This window comes from Mesoplodon mirus, assembly GCF_964341445.2.
Source record: "Mesoplodon mirus genome assembly, chromosome: 3".
NCBI lineage: Eukaryota > Metazoa > Chordata > Mammalia > Artiodactyla > Ziphiidae > Mesoplodon > Mesoplodon mirus.
In genome coordinates this window covers 156,235,625-156,259,663 of record NC_138978.1, presented here as the reverse complement: position 1 = coordinate 156,259,663, position 24,039 = coordinate 156,235,625, and the positions used below count along the sequence as shown (strand labels likewise).

At 37.1% G+C, this 24,039-nt stretch overlaps 1 protein-coding gene across 2 annotated transcripts in view; it reads left to right on the top strand.

Annotated features, from left to right (window-relative positions):
- PLA2G4A (phospholipase A2 group IVA) overlaps positions 1–24,039 on the top strand; it is a 160,069-nt gene that overhangs the window by 12,159 nt on the left and 123,871 nt on the right. For both annotated transcript variants that reach the window (XM_082613763.1, XM_082613762.1), the window contains exon 2: positions 14,689–14,791. In XM_082613763.1, coding sequence (XP_082469889.1) covers positions 14,759–14,791 — 33 coding nt within the window. In that variant the 5' untranslated portion in view covers positions 14,689–14,758. The remainder of the gene's footprint in view (positions 1–14,688; positions 14,792–24,039) is intronic.

The following is a 24,039-nucleotide window of genomic DNA, read 5'->3' as shown; positions in this document are numbered from 1 at the left end:
TATTATATGTAACACCTAAATATTCAGGTTGGGCTTACATGTTTATTATGGTGCTAGCAGAGTACAAAAATAACTTAGTTTTCTATTGCTTTACCCTTTATAGTACTGAAAGTCCTTCTGTCTTAAAAAATTTTACATTGAACTTTAGACTTGCATAGATGTACTCCACAGAAGTAGAGAGAGAAAACCCTTCAATGCATACACTGAGACCATTTAAGAGGTCTACTAGGCTGCATAGATTCCATGTATTTCAATATAATTGGTTTTCTTTGTAATCCAGAGTTTTTATTTTAAGAACTTTATAGTGTCAGACTATATCATGGGGTCTGTAGGCTTCACCAGACTGCCAAAGGGATCCAAGGCATAAAACATATTAAGAACTCCTGAGAATTTCCCCTCAAATGCATACTTTCTATGTACAGAGTTCTTAATCCTGCAAAAGATTGAATTTCCTGTTTATTTCAAAAGTAATTGCCATTTACAGTGTCTAGAAGCACATTTCTAAAACTTCTTACAACCTGAAAAAAGAATGATGAACTTGAATTCCTATTGTACATTACACAATCCAGGACTTGTAGAATGCTCCTGTCATGGTTAGTGGTTTAACTTCCCAGTAACCCATGAGATGGGTGGGTGTACAGTGCCTCTGATCTTCCACAACTCCTGCTATTTTTTTCTGTCATTTTTTTCCACTTCAAGATCATAGTCAACATCCATATTTTAATTACAAGATCAACCTCATGGGCTGCTTGAAATAGTTATCGTGTTAGTTGAGAAGTAAAACAACTTCAAAATGTTATAACTCATCCAGTAATAAAATGGCTCTCATGAAACATTTAAGCCAGCATGACGGTTTTCCTGGGGGTTTTCCCTGGACTGTTTTCTTTAGAAAAAGATACGGCCTTCCCTGCTGTGGCAATCTTGGGTACGTCATAAAAAGAGGCAGCAATTAAGGAGGGAGTGGAACCCTCAACAAAACACAAATACTCCCTAGGGGAGCATATTTGCAAACCATCTGGTCTGGAGAGAGAAAGTTGTAGAAGTAAATGCACTTTTCAAAGCCCATTCCTTTTCCTGGCATTTTGTGCCACATTGTTAGGTATATTTCAAAAGCGTTAACACTGATACCTCTCCAATATCAGTTTCTTTTAAATAGAAGGTAAAACATTTTCCATTTTCTGAAAATGAACATAGTAAACACTTGTCAATGTGGTATTATTCCTTAGTGGTCTGTGTGGGAAGAGGAATTTTTAAAAACAATCCATGTTGCATTTGTAAGTCAACATCTTATAACTATGATTCACATCTAGAAAAATCTAAAAGATGCAAATGGCTCTTTTTCAGCATTATTTGACCAATCACAGTGAGAAATTCAGTTGTTCATTTCCTTCAGATTCATATCTTGAGCCTACCTCATACCACCAGACAATAACTTGGCCATTTAAAATACTGGTCAAACTAACTTGTATACACCTGCTCTTTTAATTTTGGCTAAATTCTCTTTTTAGCCTGAGTATGCTGGTTGGGGATGGCGGTGGGGAGAGGAGAGGGTGTAAAGAAAGGGCACCTGATTGAGAGTGGCGAGAGGAGTTCAGTTGTTTCCCTAACTGGGTGAATTCTCTAGGTTTGTTTATATCTTTAGACCTCAGCTTACAAATTTGCACAAGGTCTGTCTAGATGGTGATTATGACTGTTTCTTCCAATTCCAAAATTTTCTGACCTTAAAATACAGCCAGAGTGACTGCTTGTTTTTGGCCACTGAAGAGGTGAAACGATGGAAAATAACAGCAAACTGGAAGGTCAGAGAAAGAAAACCAGAAAACTGGCTCTGGAGTGAGGAGACATTCTTGCTTTGTCTGTAATGCAGCATGTGAAACTGGGCCAGCCAGTTTTCTGGCCCTTAAAATAGTCAGGTTTATCTGGATTTGCACTTCCCAATTGTGAAGTGGTAAAACAAATTACATTATGCGTTGTGTTTCATTTATGTACTCTGTGTGTGTGTGTGTGTGTGTGTGTGTGTGCACATTCAAAATAACCAGATGAAGATGAGGGAGGCTGGTCCATCTAAATAATGCTGTGCTCTCTCTTCTTCTTTATCTCCTCACAATCCTAGTTTAGGTTCTTGTTGTATGATATCTGGACTCCTCTGGCTGGTTGCCCCTCCCTCCTCAAATGCCACTTTTCTCCATTAACAACTGTATGCATCTTTGTTTAACTGTTATATTTATATTATTGAACTGTGCTATAGACTGAATTGTGCCCCTCCCCATTCATATATTAAAGTCCTAACCCCCCAGTCCCTGAGAATGTGACTGTATTTGGAGATCAGGCCTTTAAAGAGGTGATTGAGTTAAAATGAGGCCCTTAGGATGGGCCCTCATCCAGTTGACTGGTGTGATTATAACAAGAGGAAATTTGGACACCCTAAGGACACTAGGGGAGCATGGGTACAAAGGAAAGACCATGTGAGGATTCAGGGAGAAAATAGCATCTTCAAGCCAGGAGGAAAGGCCTCAGAAGAAACCAAACCTGCCGGACACTTTGATCTTAGCCTTCTGGCCTCTAGAACTGTCAGAAAATGTTTCTGTTGTTTAAGCCATGTAGGTTGTGGTGTTTAATTATAGTAGCCCTGGCAAACTAATACAAAGTGTCACTTCCACCCTGTCCCTTCTCTCTTCCTGTCCTTTAGAGGCTTTTGTAGAATGGCTGAATGATGTAGAAAGAAAATCTAGTATGAGTCAGAGGGTCGGGATTCTAGGGCCAACTCAACATTTGTCACCCAGATGACCTGAGGAACGTTGCTTAGTCTTTCTGGGAGACAGTATTCCTTGTAAAGTGTGAGTAAGGGGGACCATCTGCCTCAGTTTGAGTTCTCAGTGATTTTTAGACAAATCACTCATGCTTTATCTCTAAAATGGCAATAATAATCCCTCTCTTATTACAAAGACAAAACAAGATGGCGTACATAAATCACTTAGCACAGTAACACTGGCATCTGGGAAATGCATAATGTGAACTTTTGAAATTAAGCATTCAGATTAGTAATTGCTGAGATATCTTCCAGCTTGTCATTCCAGGTTCTATAATTACGTTCTACTTCCCCTTGATTATTTCTCAACCCAAAACCTCATCTATGGTCTAATCAATTTTCCCCAGTAATCCATATAAATTCCAAGTTTGTTGATTCATCCTTTAGTAAATAGTAATTGGGTGATCACTCGGGGCCCAACAAGAATACAGGGAGAAGGAGACAGAACTTCCCTCTTGTTGTTCACAGCTAGAGGAGACATACCCTCTAAATAATGGTGATAGAGTACATAACTCTGCGGTAGGAGATACCAAGGAGAAATACAAGAGTCCTAACCATGTAGATAAAGAGATGGTTTACTTCAGAGAGTGAGTTTATACAGAATACTGAAGGACAGGAAGAGACTATCCTGCACAGAAGGTGTGTGGGGGAGGGAGTTCCCTGGTGGTCCAGTGGTTAGGACTCTGCGCTTTCACTGCCAAGACCTGGGTTCGATTCCTGGTCCAGGAACTAAAATCCCACAGGTCACATGCAGCACGGCCAAAAAATAAAAGGTATGTGGGAGAGAAGTAAGGAGGGTTTTGGGTGGCTGGGTGGCACCGGTGAGAGCCTAAGATGGGATGGGGCATCTCCACTGTGCCTGCAGCTTGCTGTTCATGGCCTTTTCCTAGAGCACATGTTTCTACCCCCATTTCTAGACATCTAGGCCCTTTTGTGGTTTCAAATATCAGCTCAGATATTTGCCTTTTCTAGCAAGCCTTGTTTATTTTAAACCAGTTGAATCTTTCTCTGCTCTGAAACTCCAGTAGATATTCCATATATATTTGTCAGGTTAAATAATGAACTTTCAATAATACAAATTTGAGAGATGAAGGAGCAGTGTCAGTGGCCTAGGAATAAAAGCAGAGTGGAAAAATTCAATTCATAAGGAATACTGTGGATGGACATCAGTGAGGGACCAGGCATCTCACTGGGGGACCTGAGAGGCATGTACCATACTCTTGGGTTCCTGGCTTGAGAAATAGACCCAGTTCATTAATCTGTGCCTTTGTATCTGGTGGCATGCTTGTCTATTTCCTTGGGAACAGGGCAGTTCTCTTAACAGGTTTTCTGTATTAAACTTAGGGTACAGCCTAAGAGTTCTAATATAAAGCAGCTCATGTACTTAATTCTTATTGTTTCTTCATTCCTCTGTGCCTGTGGATGATATCAAACCCTTTGCTTAGCCTAGGTTTTAAAAAACCAACAGCAGGGCCTCCCTGGTGGCGCAGTGGTTGAGAGTCCGCCTGCCGATGCAGGGGATACGGGTTCGTGCCCCGGTCTGGGAGGATCCCATATGCCGCGGAGCGGCTGGGCCCGTGAGCCATGGCCGCTGGGCCTGCGCATCCGGAGCCTGTGCTCCGCAACGGGAGAGGCCACAACAGTGAGAGGCCCGCATACCGCAAAAAGAAAAAAAAAAAAAAAAAAAAAATAAAAAACCAACAGCAAAATAATTTAAGAATTTAAAACTTTATTAATGCCCTAGTAACTTTAGTAATGCCTTGGTACATATGAATGAAGATGATGGAAACAATAATGCACTTCATGCCTTCACGCTTTTAGAACATCCTTTTATATCCAGAATAATGGAGAAAGCTTTGAATTTTGAAGCAGATAAATCAGAGCCATATATATATATATATATATATATATATATATATATACACACACACACATATATGTATGTATATATATATATATAATTTAATGGATCAGAAACAGCAGGACTTTTTAATCTCTATTAAAACTCATTGTTGAGTATGATAAAGTACACAGTCTTTATAAAATGTGCTCAACAAATTTGCCTACTTGAATTTCTTAGAAATCTCCATAGAACCAAATAAGTCTCAGGAATTTGGGGGAAAGCATCAGTTTCCTAAAAATTCCTAAAAATGTTAATTTTGTATATTTATGACTCACTAGGTACTATGCTTAATGATTGACATACTTTTTCTCATTTCATCCTCCCACTGCCTCTGTGAGGTGTGGGGACAATTTCCCCTATTTTATAGATAAAGAAACAATCATAATTGTTTTGGGGCTCCATGAACTGCACCCATATAAGACAGCAAACTTGGGCTTCCCTGGTGGCGCAGTGGTTGAGAGTCTGCCTGCCGATGCAGGGGACACGGATTCGTGCCCCGGTCTGGGAAGATCCCACATGCTGCGGAGCAGCTAGGCCCGTGAGCCATGGCCTCTGAGCCTGCGCGTCCGGAGCCTGTGCTCCGCAACGGGAGAGGCCACAACAGTGAGAGGCCCGCGTACCGCAAAAAAAAAAAAAAAAAAAAAAAAAAAGACAGCAAACTTAACTGGTCAATGTTGTGTGTGTTCTGATGCTCCATCCATGACCTGTTCCCCATCTATCTTCAGGCCTTCCTATTCCTTAAGACACAACAATATTGAAATTAGGCCAATTAATAACCCTACAATGGTCTTTAAGTGTTCAGATGAAAGGAAAACTCATGTGTCTCTCATTTTAAATCAAAAACTAGAAATAAGTTTAAACTTAGTGAGGAAGGCATGTTGAAAGTTGAGATCAGTCAAAAGCTAGGCCTCTTGTACCAAACAGTTAGCTAAGTTGTAAATGCAAAGGAAAAGTTCTTGAGGAAATTAAAATGCTACTCTAGTGAACACATGAATGATAAGAAAGTGAAACAGCCTTATTGCTGATATGGAGAAAGTTTTAGTGGAATGGATAGAAGATCCAACCAGCCACATTTCCTTCAACCAAACCCTAATCCTGAGCAAGGCTCTAACTCTCTTCAGTTCTATGAAGACTGAGAGAAGTGAGGAAGCTGCAGAAGAAAAGTTTGAGTCTAGCAGAGGTTGTTTCATGAGGTTTCAGGAAGGAAGCCATCTCTAAAACGTCAAAGTGCAAGATGAAGCAGCAAATGCTGATGTAGAAGCTGCAGCAAGTTATCCAGAGGATCTAGCTGAGATCATTAATGAAGGTGGTTACACCAAACAACTGATTTTCAATGGAGATGAAACAACATTCTAATGGAGGAAGGTGCCATCTAGGATTTTCATAGCTAGAGAGGAGAAGTCAATGCCTGGCTTCAAAGTTTCAAAGGATAGGCTGATTTTATTGTTAGGGGCTAATGCATCTGGCAACTTTAAGTTGAAGCCAGTGCTCACTTACCATTCTGAAAATCTCAGGGCCCTTAAGAATTATGCTGAATCTACTCTGCCTATACTCTATAAATGGAAACACAAAGCCTGGGTGACAGCATATCTGTTTAGAACATGATTTACTGAATATTTTAAGTCTACTGTTGAGACCTACTTCTCAAAAAAAGGATGCCTTTCAAAATATTACTACTGCTCACTGACAGTGCACCTGGTCACCCAAGAGCTCTGACAGAGATGTACAATGAAATTAATGTTGTTTTTATGCCTGTTGACACAACATCAATTCATTTGACTTTCAAGTCTTATTCTTTAAGAAGTATACATTTTTGTAAGGCTATAGCTGCCATAGATAGTGATTCCTCTGATGGATCTGGGCAAAGGCAATGGAAAACTTTCTGGAATGGATTCACCATTCTAGATTCCATGAAGAACATTTGTGATTCATGGGAAGAGGTCACAATATCAACATTAAAGGAAGTTTATAAGAAGTTGATTCTAACCTTCATGGATGACTTTTAGGAGTTCAAGATTTCAGTGGAGGAAGTAACTGCAGATGTGGTGGAAATAACAGGAGAACTAGAATTAGAGGTGGAGCCTGAAGATGTGACTGAATTTTGGCAATCTCATGATAAAACTTGAAAGGATGAGGAGTTGCTTCTTATGGATGAGCAAAGAAAGTGGTTTCTTGAGATCGAATCTACTCCTGGTGAAGATGCTGTGAAGGTTGTTGAAATGCCAGTAAAAAGTTTAAAACATTACATAAACTTAGTTGATAAAGCAATAGCAGGGTTTGAGAGGATTGACTCAAATTTTGTTTTGTTTTAATATTTATTTATTTAATTTTTTGGAGGGGGCTGTGTCAGGTCTTAGTTGTAGCACTCAGGCTCAGTAGTTGCAGCATGCAGGCTCTGTAGTTGTGGTGCATGGACTTTCTAGTTGTGGCCTGTGTGCTTCATAGTTGCAGTGCATGGGCTTGGTGGCCCCTCGGCATGTGGGATCTTAGTTCCCCAACCAGGGATCGAACCCATGTCCCCTGCACTGGAAGGCTGATTCTTAACCACTGGACCACCAGGGAAGTCCCTTGACTCCAATTTTGAAAAAGGTTCTACTGTGGGTAAAATGTTCTCAAACAGCATTGCATGCCACAGAGAAATTCTTCTTGTAAGGAAGAGTCAATTGAGGCAGTAAACTTCATCGTTGTCTCATTTTAAGAAATTGCTACACACACAAAAAAGAAATTGCCATAGTCACCCCAACCTTCAGAAACCACCATCCTGATCAGTCAGCAGCCATCAACATTGAGGCCAGACTCTCCACCAGCAAAAGATTATTATTCACTAAAGGCTGAGATGATGGTTAGCCATAAAGTATTTTAAATTAAGGTTTGTACATTGTTCTTTTGGATACAATGCTACTGCACACTCAGTAGACTACATTACAATGTAAATATAACTTTTATATGCACTGGAAAACCAAAAACTTTTTGTGACTCAGTTTATTGAGATATTTGCTTTGTTGTGGTGGTCTGGAACCAAACCTGCAATATCTCTGTGGTATACTTGTGATAACCTCTTATTTTCCTGTTGTCCTGTAACTCTAGGCAGGGAAAGAGAATGACAAAACACTCTAGTCTGGGTTTTTTTGGTATGTTTTTTGTTTGTTTGTTTGTTTGTTTGTTTTTCACCTTTCCCAGAGAAGTCCATCTTGCCCTGACAACATGACTAACAGGGTTTTGGACAGACCACACAATATGAAGCATTCACTGAAAGTCAACAGTTGCATTGCACAGGCAAGTGTGTGTTGAAAAGTGTATCTGAATTTCCCTTTCAATAGTGTTCAGGAAGTTTCTAATTACATGGCAGCCAAGGAAAAAAAAAGAAAGAAAGAAAGAAAAGAAACTATGAGCTTCATATCTCTTGCTTCAGACTTAAAAGACTGTATACTCACCTAGACTGGTTATTCAGCTTAGTTATAAAAAACAAAAAAACCCAAAACTGCTGTTTTATGGTATTCACTCATGATATCATTCATGATACATCATTCATGACAGTGGTTATGCAAATTAGTTGCAATAATGTTTCCAGGCTAAGCTACTTGTTTGGGGGAAGATATTTTCCTGGTATTTAATGTGGCTAGGTGGACAGAAATGCCTTAATTTCACAGAAACCTAAAATATCTACTGTTACTATTAACAGTTTAGGGGAAAAAGGATGAATGGGTGCCTATTTGTAACTGGAACTGAAAATGTCGTCACTGTCTGGCAATAATGATTTTGCCAATGAATGAATTGGCATTGGTCATAATGAATAATGACCAATGATTTTATTCTGAAGAAAGTGAACTTTACCCAATAATTTTCCCATATAACTCCTTTGTTACTTCTTTTGAGCATAACTTTGGAATGAAAATTGTACATTTAAATTACATCTATCCTTATGTATTGGACTTTTAAACTATTTTTTTATTTTGAAATAATTTAAGGTAAGAAATTTCAAAAATATGGAACTTCCCTGGTGGTCCAGTGGTTAAGACTTTGCCTTCCAATGTGGGGGGTGTGGGTTTGACCTCTGGTCAGTGAGCTGAGATTCCATATGCCTCACAGCCAAAAAACCAAAACACAAAACAGAAGCAATATTGTAACAAATTTAATAAAGACTTTTTAAAACTGGTCCACATCAAAAAAAAATTGCAAAAAAAAAAAACCTTCCATATATTCTTTACCCAGATTTCCCAAATATAATATCTTGAATAGCCATAGTTCATTATCAAAACCAGGAAACTGACATTGGTAGAATGATATTAACTAAACTACAAACCTTATTTGGATTTTATTAGTCTTTTGTATGTATTAGATTTTATCGAGACTGGCAACCTCTGCCTTTTGATTGGAGGGTAAAATTCATTCACATTTAATATTATAGTTATCTGCAGTGGTTGTTCCAAGACTCCTGGTGGATGCCTGAAATCTCAGGTATGCTGTATCCTACATATATTATGTTTTTTCTTATTCATACCTATGATAAAGTTTAATTTATAAATTAGGCACAGTAAAAGTTTACCAACAATAACTAATAATAAAATAGAACAATTACAGCAATATATGTAATGAAAGTTATATGAATTTGGTCTCTCAAAGTATTTTATGGTACAAATTTAATACCTTTTCCATCTTAGCTAAGCAGCTATCTGCACTGTAGCAGTAACATTTGCAGTTTGAGGTGTGACAGCAAAACTAGCATGGATTTCTTTTTTCTTCTTCACAGTTTCACAGATAAAAGATTCCTTCTTACTGTAGATCCTAGCACCCTCAGCATACAATTTTTTTCCTTTCCTTAAGTTGAGAACGTTCACCTTTTCATTTATAGGAAGCACTTTACAGTTTCTCTTTGGCGTATCCGAATTGCCAGCATCACTACACTTGTGCTTTGGGACCATTATTAAGTGAAATAAGGGTTACTTGAATTCAAACACTGAGATACTGCAACAGTCAATTTTATAACCAGGATGGCTACTAAGTGGCTAATGGGTAGAATACTTTGGACAAAGGGATGATTCATATTCAAGGTAGAATGGAGCAGGATATTATGAGATTTCATCATGTTGCTCAGAACAGTGCAAAATTTTAAACATGAATTATTTATTTCTGTAATTTTCCACTTAATATTTTTGGACTTCAGTTGACCACAGGTAACTGAAACTTTGGAAAGGGAAATATCAGATAAGAAGGGACTACTATATTATAGTTATGGTTGGATTTCCATCTACCATTTTGCTTTCTGTTTTCTATATATCTCATTTCGTTTTTTTTTTTTTTAAAGGTCCACATTGAAAATATTTATGGTACTATATCTTTTTTTTTTTTAAATTTTTTGCCTTATAACAAATTTAATCAGTTATACATATACATATGTTTCCATATCCCCTCCCTTTTGCGTCTCCCTCCCTCCTCCCTATCCCACCCCTCCAGGCGGTCACAAAGCACCGAGCTGATCTCCCTGTGCTATGCGGCTGCTTCCCACTAGCTATCTACCTTACGTTTGGTAGTGTATATATGTCCATGCCGCTCTTTCACTTTGTCACAGCTTACCCTTCCCCCTCCCCATATCTTCAAGTCCATTCTCTAGTAGGTCTGTGTCTTTATTCCTGTCTTACCCCTATGTTCTTCATGACATTTTTTTTTCTTAAATTCCATATATATGTGTTAGCATACAGTATTTGTCTTTCTCTTTCTGACTTACTTCACTCTGTATGACAGACTCTAGGTCTATCCACCTCATTACAAATAGCTCAATTTCATTTCTTTTTATGGCTGAGTAATATTCCATTGTGTATATGTGCCACATCTTCTTTATCCATTCATCCGATGATGGACACTTAGGTTGTTTCCATCTCCGGGCTATTGTAAATAGGGCTGCTATGAACATTTTGGTACATGTCTCTTTTTGAATTATGGTTTTCTCAGGGTATATGCCCAGTAGTGGGATTGCTGGGTCATATGGTAGTTCTATTTGTAGTTTTTTAAGGAACCTCCATACCGTTCTCCATAGTGGCTGTACCAATTCACATTCCCACCAGCAGTGCAAGAGTGTTCCCTTTTTTCCACACCCTCTCCAGCATTTATTGTTTCTAGATTTTTTGATGATGGCCATTCATTTCGTTTTTTGTTCCTCTGTTCCTTTTGTTAAGTTGGTATCTTCTAGCAGACCATTTTAGTTCCTTTGTTGATGTTTTAACTATATTGTTGAGTGATTTTCTTAGTGGTTACTCTAGGATTTATTTCTAGGTGCACCTTAATTTATTACAATCTACTTTATGCAAATAATAACTTAATTCCAGTAAAATATAGAAACTTTGCTCTAATATAGTTCCAATCCCTCCCCACTCCTTTGTGCTATTATTATCATATATATTAATTCTATATATGTTGTAAACCCAACAATACAGTATTGTAATTTATTGCTTTACATATTCCATTTCTTTTAAAGAAGATTAAGAAGAAGAGAAAAATTGTATTTACAAAATATTTTATATTGATGTATTTATTTACAATTTCTTTCTTCCTATGGATTCAATTAACATCTTGTGTTCTTTCCTTACTCCATTATAGCCCCAATTTCTTTCCCTCTTTTGTACTATTATTTTCATATATATTACATCTTTAAGTCCAACAACACAATTTTATTATTATTATTTTATGTAATTGATTTCTAAATCAGTTAAGAGAGGAGAAAAATATATGTATTTATACCATCATTTAAATTTTTCTATATACTTACCTTTATCAGTGCTCTCTATTTCTTTGTGTGGATTTGAGTTACTATCTGGTGTCACTTCCTTTCAACCTGAACGTTTTCCACTATTTCTTGTAATGCATATCTCCTAACAAAAAAAATTATCTCAATCTGTATTGATGTGGGAATGTCTTTTTTTTTTCTTCTTTTCTTGAAGGATAATTTTATTGGGTATAGTATCCTTGGTTGACAGTTTTATTCTTTCAGCACTTTGAATATGTCATCCAATTGCCTTCAATCTCCATTGATGAGAAGTCATCTATTAATCTTATTTTGGTTTCCTTGTACATGATGAACCTTTTCTCTTCTGTAACTTCCAAGATTTTATTTTATTTTTGTCTTGGATACTCAACAGATAGAACTCAACAGATAGAATATGTCTAGGTTTGGATCTCTTTGTATTTTTCCCACTTGGAATTGGTTGAGCTTTTCAACAAGTTTTTAATCAAATTTGGGAAATTTTCAGCCATTATTTCTTCAAGTATTTTTTCTTTCCTTTTTTGCTCTCCCCTCTGAGATTCCACTTGCATATACATTAGTAGAGTTGATATTGTCCCCAGTCTTTGAGGCTTTGTTCATTTTTCTTCATTATTTTAATTTTATTTTTCTGTTCTTCAGATTGAATAATCTCTATTGAGGCACCTTTCAATTCACTGATTCTTCTACAAGCTCACATCTGTTTATCGTCTCTAGTAAATTTTTCAGTTATTTTTAAAATTAAATATTATTATTATTTTTTGGCTGTGTTGGGTCTTTGTTGCTGCATGCAAGCTTTCTCTCGTTGCGGCAAGTGGCGGCTACTCTTCATTGCGGTGCGCGGGCTTCTCATTGTGGTGGCTTCTCTTGTTGCGGAGCACAGGTTCTAAGCGCATGGGCTTCGGTAGTTGTAGTACACGAGCTCAGTAGTTGTGGCTCATGGGCTCTAGAGCGCAGGCTTAGTAGTTGTGGTGCATGGGCTTAGTTGCTCCGTGGCATGTGGGATCTTCCCCAACCAAGGCTCAAACCTGTGTCTCCTGCATTGGCAGGCAGATTCTTAACCACTGTGCCACCAGGGAAGTCCTCAGTTATGTTTTAACTCCAGATTTTCCATTTGGTTATTTTTTCTAATGTCTATATTTGTTTATTGCTATTTTCTATTTGATATGTTATTGCATCATACTTTCCTTTAATTCATGCTTTCCTTTAATTCTGTGAATGTATAACAGATGCTGTGAAATATTTCTTAAGTTCATAATCTGGGGCCCTTCAGAGATAGTTATTATTGACTGCTATTTTTCCTGTGTGTGGCTCACAAGGTCACAATTTCCTATTTTTCTTTTTTGTTTTTAGTGGTTGTTGTTGCTGAAAACTGGGTATTTTAGATTATATATTATAGCAACTCATGGATTCTGATCCTTTCTCTGGGAAGGTTACTGTTGCTGTTTATTTGTTTGTTTTAGTGACTTTCCTCAGCTTGTTCTATGGAGTCTTCCCCTACAACGTTCAGACTCTGTGTCAGCTCAGTTATTTTCCATTCTTGTTTTTATTTTTAAGCTTAGTAAGGTAGGAAAAGAGATACCCCTGAATGGATTTAAAGAACAAAAGGATGTTGCTCTAGGATTAAGTGCCATGAGCGATGTTTTTAAATATCTATTTGCCTTGTAGTTTCTAACCTAATAGACCTGGGCAGTTAGCTGTTGTACACATGCTTCCTACTTTTGGCTTTAATATATAAAGAGCCTCTATCCAGGTCTTGATGCAGGATATGGTAGTGACAGTAGTAGTGGTGAATAGTTGGGTGGTAAACACAGGGGTTATGAATGGAGTTGCTAGAAATGAGAAGTGGAAATAAAGTTGCTGACACCAAACTTTGGGCGCCAGTAACAAATTTCCTCTAAACACTTTGAGTACTAGTCTTACACCTTCTGGAATTTCACTTATTCTGCTTTTTTTTTTTTTAATTAGAGAGTGATATTTAACATCCTTTGACGTTAAGGATAATTAGGAATGAAAAAGAGAGACATCAAAAGAGAGTGTCAGTGCTAGTCTGTGAATTTCCTTCATATATAAACCTGACATAATGTAATATCCATCCATTCATCCACCCATCTATCCAACAAATAGTTATCCTGAACCTACTATATTTTTAGGCATAGCGCTAGGCAGTAGGGATGGATAACTCTATGAACAAGATAAATGTGGTCACCGAATTTATGCATCTTTAATTATCTCAGGAGAGACAGACATTGTATAAGTGGAATGAAAGGCTTGAAAGAGAAGTACAAGGTATAAATGGAACCAGTAACAGTCAGACCAAACGTATTCTGAAGGTCATGGAAGGCTTCTCTGTCGAGGTGGCATTTAAGCTGTGTCCTGGAGAATGGGTGAGCTATATCTAGTAAACAGTTGCCTACAAGGCTCTACATGATCTGTCCATGACTATTATTTCCAAACTCATCATAAGCCATTTTCACTCTTGCTCACCATTCACCAACCACTTGTCTTCTCTCAATTCCTCAAATTGCCCGCCTGGAACACTATATTCTAAATTCATTCCGCCTCACCTTCTATAGTTAGCTCCTTTCCAGAGATCAGGTCTCTGGTTATTCTCTAGTTCCACTTTTTGCTTGTTTCCGTCATTTTGTACAGCACTGTTTCTAATTGTTTAATATTTCATTTAGCTGCTTTCAAGTTAAACTGGTACTTCAGAATGAACAAACATTTCTTTTAAAACATCAGCATTAAAATTGAAATTTAACATGATATGTTTTTAAAATTCTTAACAAATAGCTAAAGTGAAAAACGTTCCTTTTTTATTGTGAATTTGTGTAATACTGATCCAGTTAAGAAAACAAACAGTAGCATGTGGTTTTTAAATTATAAATAGTACAAAAACAATTTTAATTTTCTGTAATTTCAATATATTTCTCATGAAATACTTGGCAAATGCAAAAAAAAAAAAAATTCCTGGAGTTTCCCAGTAATTACTCACAGAATAAATTTGAACAAAGAAATATGGAAATTAAGAAGTACTATCAGAATATGTTTATCCTTTCCTAAATTATGTGAGTATACCCATGCATATAAACAATTAACGAGCTCAATCTAACTGGGCCCCTTTGGTAGAGTTTTATTTCCTAAGGTTCACACCCATTATCATCTAAATCTTGGGAATACATCCAAGAGAAGGCTTAACAATAAGGATTGTTTATTTTGTAGGTTTTAAAGAAGCTAGAGTGCCAGAGAAGACTTTTGAAGTGTGAAGAGATTTCCTGTAATTGAAATCAACATGTCATTTATAGATCCTTATCAGCACATTATAGTAAGTCATTTACTGTTTATATATTCTTCTGGAAGGGGGCAGACATACTTTTGTGCATGAGTATTACCGATGTTGCTAGTAAAGTATAAAACTCTATGAAAAGCCTTGGATTTTTTATGAAAATCATATGAACTTAGTGTGTTTCAAATAAGGTAGAATCTGTAATAAAAGTAACTCATCTCCTCTTTTTATCACTAGTAAGTTTACAGAAAAGAGGGACTTGGAGGGAAGAAATACTAAAATATATGTAACAATATTAAACATTCATGGAACAGTAAAAAGTGTAGTTATCACTCAGCAATTATCAGCCTGCACACTTCACATGGATTGACAGAGAGAAGATAAAATAATTATTGACTTAAGGGCTATATTTTGGTATGCATTTTCAGAGTAATTAATTTTGTAAACTCTCCCTTAGTTAGATATATTTAAGCAAACTCTTTTATAGGTGGGCAATTTTTAATAAAAAGTTGAATAATTCAAATTTTGTTATGTAATTTTCCAAACTCTGTTGGAAGTGTACACTCTTTCTTCTGATCAAAAAAGCAGAGCAGAAAAATTTCTTTGTTGAATTTAACACTTGAGATCCAGTTAGATTTATATGGACTAAAAATAGTTTTTATGGATATTAAGGAATAATACAAAGCCTATTTTTATTCAGAATGAAACACTCTTCTCTTACCCTACAGCCCTTTCGAGCTGCCATCCTCTTTCTTTCCCTGCCTGGATAGCAAGGATTAATGTACTATAATTTTTTGTAGTTCCTTCTTCCATTCACAACTTGAATCATTGAAAACTGGACTCAGGTTTCCCACTTTACAGGAAGGTCTCATCAAGGGCCTCTTTGGTGCTGAATCAAATAGATTCTTCAGGTCCCCTCCCCCACCCCCATCTCTGTTGGTCATTCTCCTCTTCTTAAAACTCCTTAAAAGTTTTTTTTTTTTTTGCAAGCTTCTCTTAATGTTTGACTCCTTTTGTAAACTGAGGCATAGCATATATAAAGTGCATAAATTTTAATTGTTCAGCTTGATGGATTTTTACATATGTATTCCACCCATGAAACCATCATACAGATAAAAATACACATTATAAGTACCCTGGAAGAGTTGTTCAAGTCCCTTCCAGTCAATAAACTCCACAAAACTAACCAATATTTGTCTTCTATTACCAAAGATCAGGTTTCCTGTTCTTGACCCTCAGTAGATGCCTGCATTCAACATTTTGTCTGCGAGATTCATTCATGTTATTGTGAGGAGTAGAATTCCACACTTCTACATTGCCATGTAGTATCTCATTATCTGAATACGGTATACCACAAACTATTTATCTAGTCTACTGATAGCCCTCATGTCTTCACCGAATGGCAATGGTACCTTTGCTAAATATCAGGCAACCATATATGTGTGGCTTGGTTTCTTTTCTGTTCTATTGGTCTATTAGTCTTTGTTTGCCCCAGTACCAATCTATCTTAATGTCTATAGCTTTGAAATGTGTCTTTATGTATGGTAGTGTAAATCCTCCAACTTTTTCTTCTTCAAGATTGTCTTGGCTTTTCTTAGGCCTCTGCATTTCCATATAGGTTTTGAAATCAATTTGTCAACATACACACACATACACATACACACGCACACACAAATGTTGAGATTTTTATTAATACTGAAATTATTCTGTAGGTGGATTAGGGGAGAGATGACATGATAGTAATATTGAATCTTCCAATCTGTTTACAATCATGAAACTAATGTGAAACTAATGTTTCACTAGAAACTAAAAAGCTAACGTTGTATTTACATGGAAATACAAGTGTTTTTTACACATCCAGTGAACTTACAGAATTTCTTTATTAATTCTAATAGTTTGAAGTTTTTTTAGATTTTCAACTTACACATTCCTGTTATCAGTGAATAATTCCAGTTTTCCTTCCACCGTTATGGTGTTCTGTAGATGAATTTAAACACTGAAGGTAGGTGCAGATTAGTTTTTTCTTACCCTACCACCTCAAGAGAGATGGATAATTTCTATAACTCAGAGAATTCAATCAAAGTGTTCATTCTTAAACCTTAACATGAAAGCTGGTGCTTGAAACTGAGAAGGAAGATAAGGTTAAGGTGTATAGCCCTGAGCTTGAGACAAAGACCAATAATAATTCTAAATCTTAACATTTATACTTTCAATCCAGTTTATCTCCAAATCTATTTTAATATTTTTTTCTGAGCACTTATCACCATTTATTGAATGCCCATTGTGTACTACTCCCTGTCAGTAGGCACTGGGAAATCAAAATAATCCTTGGGGCCTCCCTGGTGGCGCAGTGGTTGAGAGTCCGCCTGCCGATGCAGGGGATACGGGTTCGTGCCCCGGTCTGGGAGGATCCCATATGCCGCGGAGCGGCTGGGCCCGTGAGCCATGGCCGCTGGGCCTGTGCGTCCGGAGCCTGTGCTCCGCAACGGGAGAGGCCGCGACAGTGAGAGGCCCGCGTACAGCAAAAAAAAAAAAAAATAATAATAATAATCCTTGAATTGAGCTTATGTCTAGCAGAAGAATAATTTATAATAACTTTAAGGGCTCTGATAAGAGACAATGAAGATTACTCTGGGAATATACAACAGGAATAACTAATAACAGGAATCCTTCTAGAATTCCTAAAGGAAGTGACATGGAAGCACAGACCTGAAGGTATAGTAGAAGTTAGGTGAAGAGAGAGAAAATGACTTTTCTGGATTGGAAAAAGCATATGTGAAGTAGTCTGGAGGTGAGAAATCACATGATATAAGGAAATGAAAGAATTTCGGTATGGCTGGAGCATGACACATTTCAAAGAAATTATTATTTCAAAAGACCTTCCCTTTTCTGCCTAATATGACCAGGCCTGCTATGCAGGCCTCTCATGTCTCATGTCAGATGGCCATATTAACTGGCCATTTCGTTTCTTTTTTTAACATGGCAGAGCATATTTAAAACCAAATTGCATCTGGATGTTTTAAGACTCATTTCTGTCACCTTTTCTTGCAAATTTTGTTAACTATAGACAAATATTTAGGCCATAATAATTACCTATGTGGCATCTTAATATGATGAAGCATGCTAAAACCACATATCTGTATCACATTTTTCTTGACCTTCTCCAGCATCAGAATTGGACAATCATTTAGCGTTCCGGTGTATAGCCCTTTTCAATGAGAGGGTCCTAAGAGCTTTATACTTTCATTCATGCTTGTTTTTGCTGTGTGTGTGGAAAAAAAAACTGTGCGTGTGTGTGTGTAAATTTTTTTAGTGACAAAATTTCCTGCCCTAGTTTTCACAGAAGGATACTTTTCAAAATATATAACCAAGAATACTTTTATTAAAAAGCAAAGATGGGGAAAACTAAGCCAACTTACTAGTAATGAAGGGTGCCAGACAAGTCGACTCAGTTTTGGCTGCCTCAAGGCGGTGAAGATTGGACTCATCCTCACCACACCTGTAATGCAGGAACATGTTGGGGAATCGTGTGAGCTGATGCAGCAAGTTCTCTTGTTTCCAATGGTGCCAGCTTTTAAGAATGTAGGAGAAAATGGAGTAATATATATATGGCACAATGCAGTTCCCATATATCTAGAGTTGTTCTGAGGTACTTTCCATCCTGAAGGGTATTTGTGTCTCCAGAATCTACTGAAGTTCTTTTGGACCAGGAAGATATCAATATTGCAAAGATAAATCAAATATAAAATACTTATAAAAATTTCCATCTTTTTACTCTGAAAAGATGAGTCACTTCTCTGGAGTGAAAAAAAATCTAGAGCTCTTCCCACCACCTATTAGCAATGGAGGGCCACTGCCCCACATCCACGGAAAACTGAGGTTGTGTCCACACTGAGGTCAACCACCTGGGTATGCGAGCATGACTGCCTGCTAAAATACAGGGACATTTGAAAAAGGTCATTGTAGGATGACTGGAAATGTTACCCAAAAAGTAGAAAGCTATTATTCTAGATTATTATGGTAACAGGGGGAAAAAAAAAACACTGGAGTAGGTAATCAAAGAACTAGTGTTTTAGTGGTAGTTCCAGACTTTAGTTACGTGCTCTTGAGCACTTAAACTGACTTTCAGCTGCTTCATATGAAGTATGAGTAGTACCTGCTGTGTCTGTTCCACGGGGCTTTTATAAATAATAAATCATTATGTACACAAGCATTCTTTAGAAACTTAATAAGGTAGGATATTTCTAGGGGGCATCAGAAGGTGAGATAGTGCTGCTGGGAAATCAGAAATATAAAGGTGACAAAACTATTACAAAATCACAGCACTGTGCACAAAAGAATAATGAGTTTTATGGCAAATAGCATTTTTTTTAACATCTTTATTGGAGTATAATTGCTTTACAATGGTGTGTTAGTTTCTGCTTTATAACAAAGTGAATCAGTTATACATATACATATGTTCCCATATCTCTTCCCTCTTCCATATCCCTCCCTCCTACCCTCCCTATCCCACCCCTCTAGGTAGTCACAAAGCACTGAGCTGATCTCCCTGTGCTATGCGGCTGCTTCCCACTGGCTATCTATTTTACATTTGGTAGTGTATATATGTCCATGCCACTCTCTCACTTTGTCACAGCTTACCCTTCCCCCTCCCCATATCCTCAAGTCCATTCTGTAGTAGGTCTGTGTCTTTATTCCCATCTTACCTCTAGGTTCTTCATGACCTTTTTTTTTCCCTTAGATTCCATATATATGTGTTAGAATATGGTATTTGTTTTTCTCTTTCTGACTTACTTCACTCTGTATGACAGACTCTAGGTCCATCCACCTCACTACAAATAACTCAATTTCATTTCTTTTTATGGCTGAGTAATATTACATTGTATATATGTGCCACATCTTCTTTATCCATTCATCTGTCGATGGACACTTATAGGTTGCTTCCATGTCTTGGCTATTGTAAATAGAGCTGCAATGAACAGCAAATAGCATATTTTTTGTGAGCACTAACAAATTCTAGATAAGTGAGGAAGAGGGCAGTTAGGAATAAGCTTCTAGCCTTTTCCTGATACCAGCCATTCCCTGCCACAAGCCTCTAACCTGAGGCAGAAGTACACACTTTTAAAGTAAGGTCCATATTTCTGCTTCTTCACCACAGAGCACAGATTAGAAATCCCTAGAAGGTCACCAAGTTTACTTCTCAGTTCTTGAATTTCGATTTGGTTCTTTTTAAAAACTTCTGAGCCATTTTTTATAGTTTCCAGTTTCATGTAGTCATACTTAAGTTTGACTTCCATTTCCTTAGACATGGTAAGTGTAGTGTGGCTGTTTCATGGAGGGGGCTGTTTCTGTGCCTGTTAATTAATTGTGCTGGTTTGTAGTCTTGGTGTCATACCTCCTTGTGTTCCTAATTATCTTTGATTTTTCTTAACATTATAATAATGAAAAATTATCTGTAGAAATAATTCTTCAGAATTTTATTTGTTTCTGTCAGACTCCTCGGGAAGCTAGCATTCTGGGACAAATATAATCCTAGTTTCAAGTTAGTTGTTTTCTGGGTCCCCTGGATGACACTAAAACAGGGAGCCAGTATGTGGAGGGGCTGTTCATACTTATTCCTATGGTGCAATCTGTAGTTTTAGGCTTGAAACAAGGGAGCGGTTTACTAGGGTCCTTATTCTTAGAGGACTCCTAATCCCTCAGCCTCTCAGCCTCCTCCTCTCTGGATCAACAAATGCTCCTGTGGCAAAACCTGTGTTTCTTTGCTCCCCTTGATCTCTGTCCTGGGAGTTAAGACCTTCCCATCTTGTTGCTTCTTTGTTACTGTATTAGTCAGTGTTCTCTGATTGATTAGAAACAGAACCAGTAGGAAGTAGATAGATAGATAGATAGATAGATGTCTTAATTCATTTGGGCTGCTGTAACAATACCACAGACTGGGTAGCTTATGAACAGCAGAAATTTATTGGTCATACATATGGAGTCTGGGAAGTCCAAGACTGAGACACTGGAATGGTTGCTTTTGATGAGGGCTTTAGCCACGGTGTCCACAAGGTGGAAGGGGAAAGGAATCTCTCTGGATTCTTTTATAAAGGCACTTATCCGTTCGTGGGGGTTCCTTGCCCCTCCCAAATATCCCATCTCCTAATACCATTATCTTTGGGGGCTTAGGATTTAACATGTATTTTGGGGGGACACAAACATTCAGACCATAACAGATAGATTGATCTAGATACGAGATTTATTGTGAAGAGTTGTCTTATGAGGTTATGGAGACTGGGAAGTCCCACAGTCTGCTATCTGCAAACTGGAGACCCAGGACAGACAAGGGTGTAATTCAGTTCAAGTCAGGAGATAAAATGAGATGTCTCAGCTCAAGCAGTGAGACAGGAAAAAAGGGGCAAATTCCTCCTTTTATTCTTTTCAGGCCCTCAACAGATTGGAGGCCAACCCACACTGGAGATGGTACTTTCCTTTCCTGAGTCCACTGATTCAAGTGCTAATCTCATCTGGAAGCACCCTCATAGACATACACAGAAATAATGTTTAAACTGAGCACCTTTTGGGACAGTCAAGCTGACAAATAAAATTAACCATCACAGTTACTTTTAGGAAAATGTTTACTTATTTTGTAAAACCTTATCCAGTTTTTATTTATTTTCTGTGGGAAGCAGTAACCCAGATTATTTAGTCTGCCATTATCACAAGTGGAATTCAACTAATTCTTTTACTCTAAATCAATAATGCCTCTAGATAATTCCAAGGAGATAGATAATCATCTCATCTTAAAAGATTTCCACAGATGGTAAAATTATCCCCCAAACTTGATGTTCAGTATTGCCTTATGTGAAATTCTAATATCAGAATCTGGATTTGTATCAGGAGACCCTTGAAAAATTCCATGTAGTTGGTAATATTATAATTGCCATTTTACAGATGAAGAAAGCAAGGCTGAAAGGGGTTCCCGGACCCAATTCCAACATGTGCGTGGAGGCTTCTTTACACCAACAAGTAATTCTTGGACACTGGCAGAGTGGTGAAGAATTCAACTCAATTCTATCATTATAAAATTATATTATAAAAATATGCATTGATATATATTTGATCATCTGAATAACCAAATATATATTTTTCCTATAAATCACAGTATTGCAAGGGTAGAAAACTGAGATAGAAACTATAAAGCACTGTATTGTAAATACCCTTCTGACTCATGTCTGTGTCTTTTAATCACTTTTCACTTAATGAAAAGAACAAGTAAGACCAAGAGATTTTTAAGAAGTCCCTTAAAATAAGGATATATTCTCCAAAATAGTAAGTAGTTAGATCTACTAGATTTAAAACTCACATCTGAAAATCATCAATGCAAAGACATCTTAGATTTTAATGAACATGTCATATCACCTAGGTTAGTAATTCTAAACCAAGTAAATATCTCTGCCACCCAAAGGACTTTAAGGATGTATGGGGAGAACTTTTCAAGTGCACATGCTACTTCATGTGTTCTAGTGAGCCCCTCCAGGAGGGCGAAGGTATACCTATACTTCACAGGCCTTAACTCAGCCATAATTACTCCTAGGAGGGTGTAGATTTTTTCAAGATTATTGTGACCTGAAAAATGGGTTCACCTCTTGTCAGGTGTTGAACCAAAAGACACAACCAAGCAAAAGATCAAGAGAAGAAAGGATTTATTACTTGCAGCAAGTAAGGAGAACACAGGGGATCTTTCCCAAAGAGCTGTCTCCCAAACAACAAAGTCAGGGGAGTTTTAAGCTAAGGGTACATGCATCTTCATGAAGGGGCTTAAGCAGAGGAGAATTCAGTATAGAATTGCAGCAGAGGTCAACAGAGTCCAAGCTTTAGTTGATTGAAGTCATAAAGGTCAGAAAAGGTCAACATCATCTTCCCCTAGGTTCTAGTTGATCTAGTGGTTGAGTGCTTCAGGCTTATCTTTACCATTGAAACGGAACTGGGAGTACTTAATAACTGATATATTATCTTTGCTTTTGTTATTTCTCTTGCCTGATGACAATCCTTTGTCTCTTCATTCTTTTTTTCCCTTAAGATCATTAATTACTGAGACCTGTTCAAGGACAAGCATTGTGGCCAGGCTTAGATCTCAAAATGGCTTATGCCAAAAATGGCTTCTCTTATGTCATGAAAGCCATTCCTAGTTCTCTTTCTCCAGGGACCCCTACCTTATCTGCTTACAGTATTGAGGGAAGAAAAAAGCTAATGTTAAAAAAAAAATTTTTTTGTGGTAGTATAGCTGCTTAATTACCATTGGACTAGAATCTATATCAATTAAAATTTAGGTGTTAAAAGTTTGGGTGATTATTTATTTTGGGTATCTTGAAGATATTAGAGTCACAATACATTCATGGTGAATATGTCATTAAATGAGTATTTTAGACCCAAGTTATCACCATCAATTTTTTTTTTTTTTTTGGTACTGGTTTCACTGGTAGAGCAGCCCCAGTAATCCTGATTAAAATAGGACCTAAAATCTTCTAATTTCAGTGAAAATGAACTCTAAGTTTACTTGAATATTTAAAGATACATATATTATAATACAATGTTATTACTATATTTGACAGATATACTTATTGTGCAAATGGAAAATTTCTTATTCATGAGGGAGAAGAAACTCAAGTAATATTTCTGAGTATAATTTTCTTTAATGATATCTGCTGAAGTTAAATTCTGTTGCCAAATTAGGTGGGTGTTTTGGACATATAGCCAATTTTGGACATTTGTACATATAGCCAATCCATGACTGACAGTTCTTAAAGCAAGTTTAGATAGCACTGTTGATTTTAAGTAGAAAAACTGATTGCTCTTTTAAAAATGTGGGAGAATAGTAGCGTGATGTTCGTGCCTCTTAAAAGTATTAGAATGAAACCACACCAGGAAGTGACACTGAAAATAAGTATCTTATCTAAAAAAGTATCTTCACTCTTGGATGACATCAAAGCAGCCATTCTTTTTAAAATTGCTGATATCTGTTTGAAGTTGCCTGTTGATGATTATGGTGATCTCTGTATTCAGTAATGAGATTCTGTAGTCCTTATCATACTAACAGTCCTTAGTTTTAATTTGATTTAAATTAGGCAATGGCAGTTGAATAGAAAAAAATATTTGTATGCAGAATCTACCTTCTCTTCCACCCATCAGATTTGTTTTATGATTGTTCTTCGTTTCTTCTTTGTAACAGTAGAACTCTCAACAGAATAGGACACTCATCAGATTGATTTTGCATAAATTGACTGGTTCTTTTTTCCAGTGCC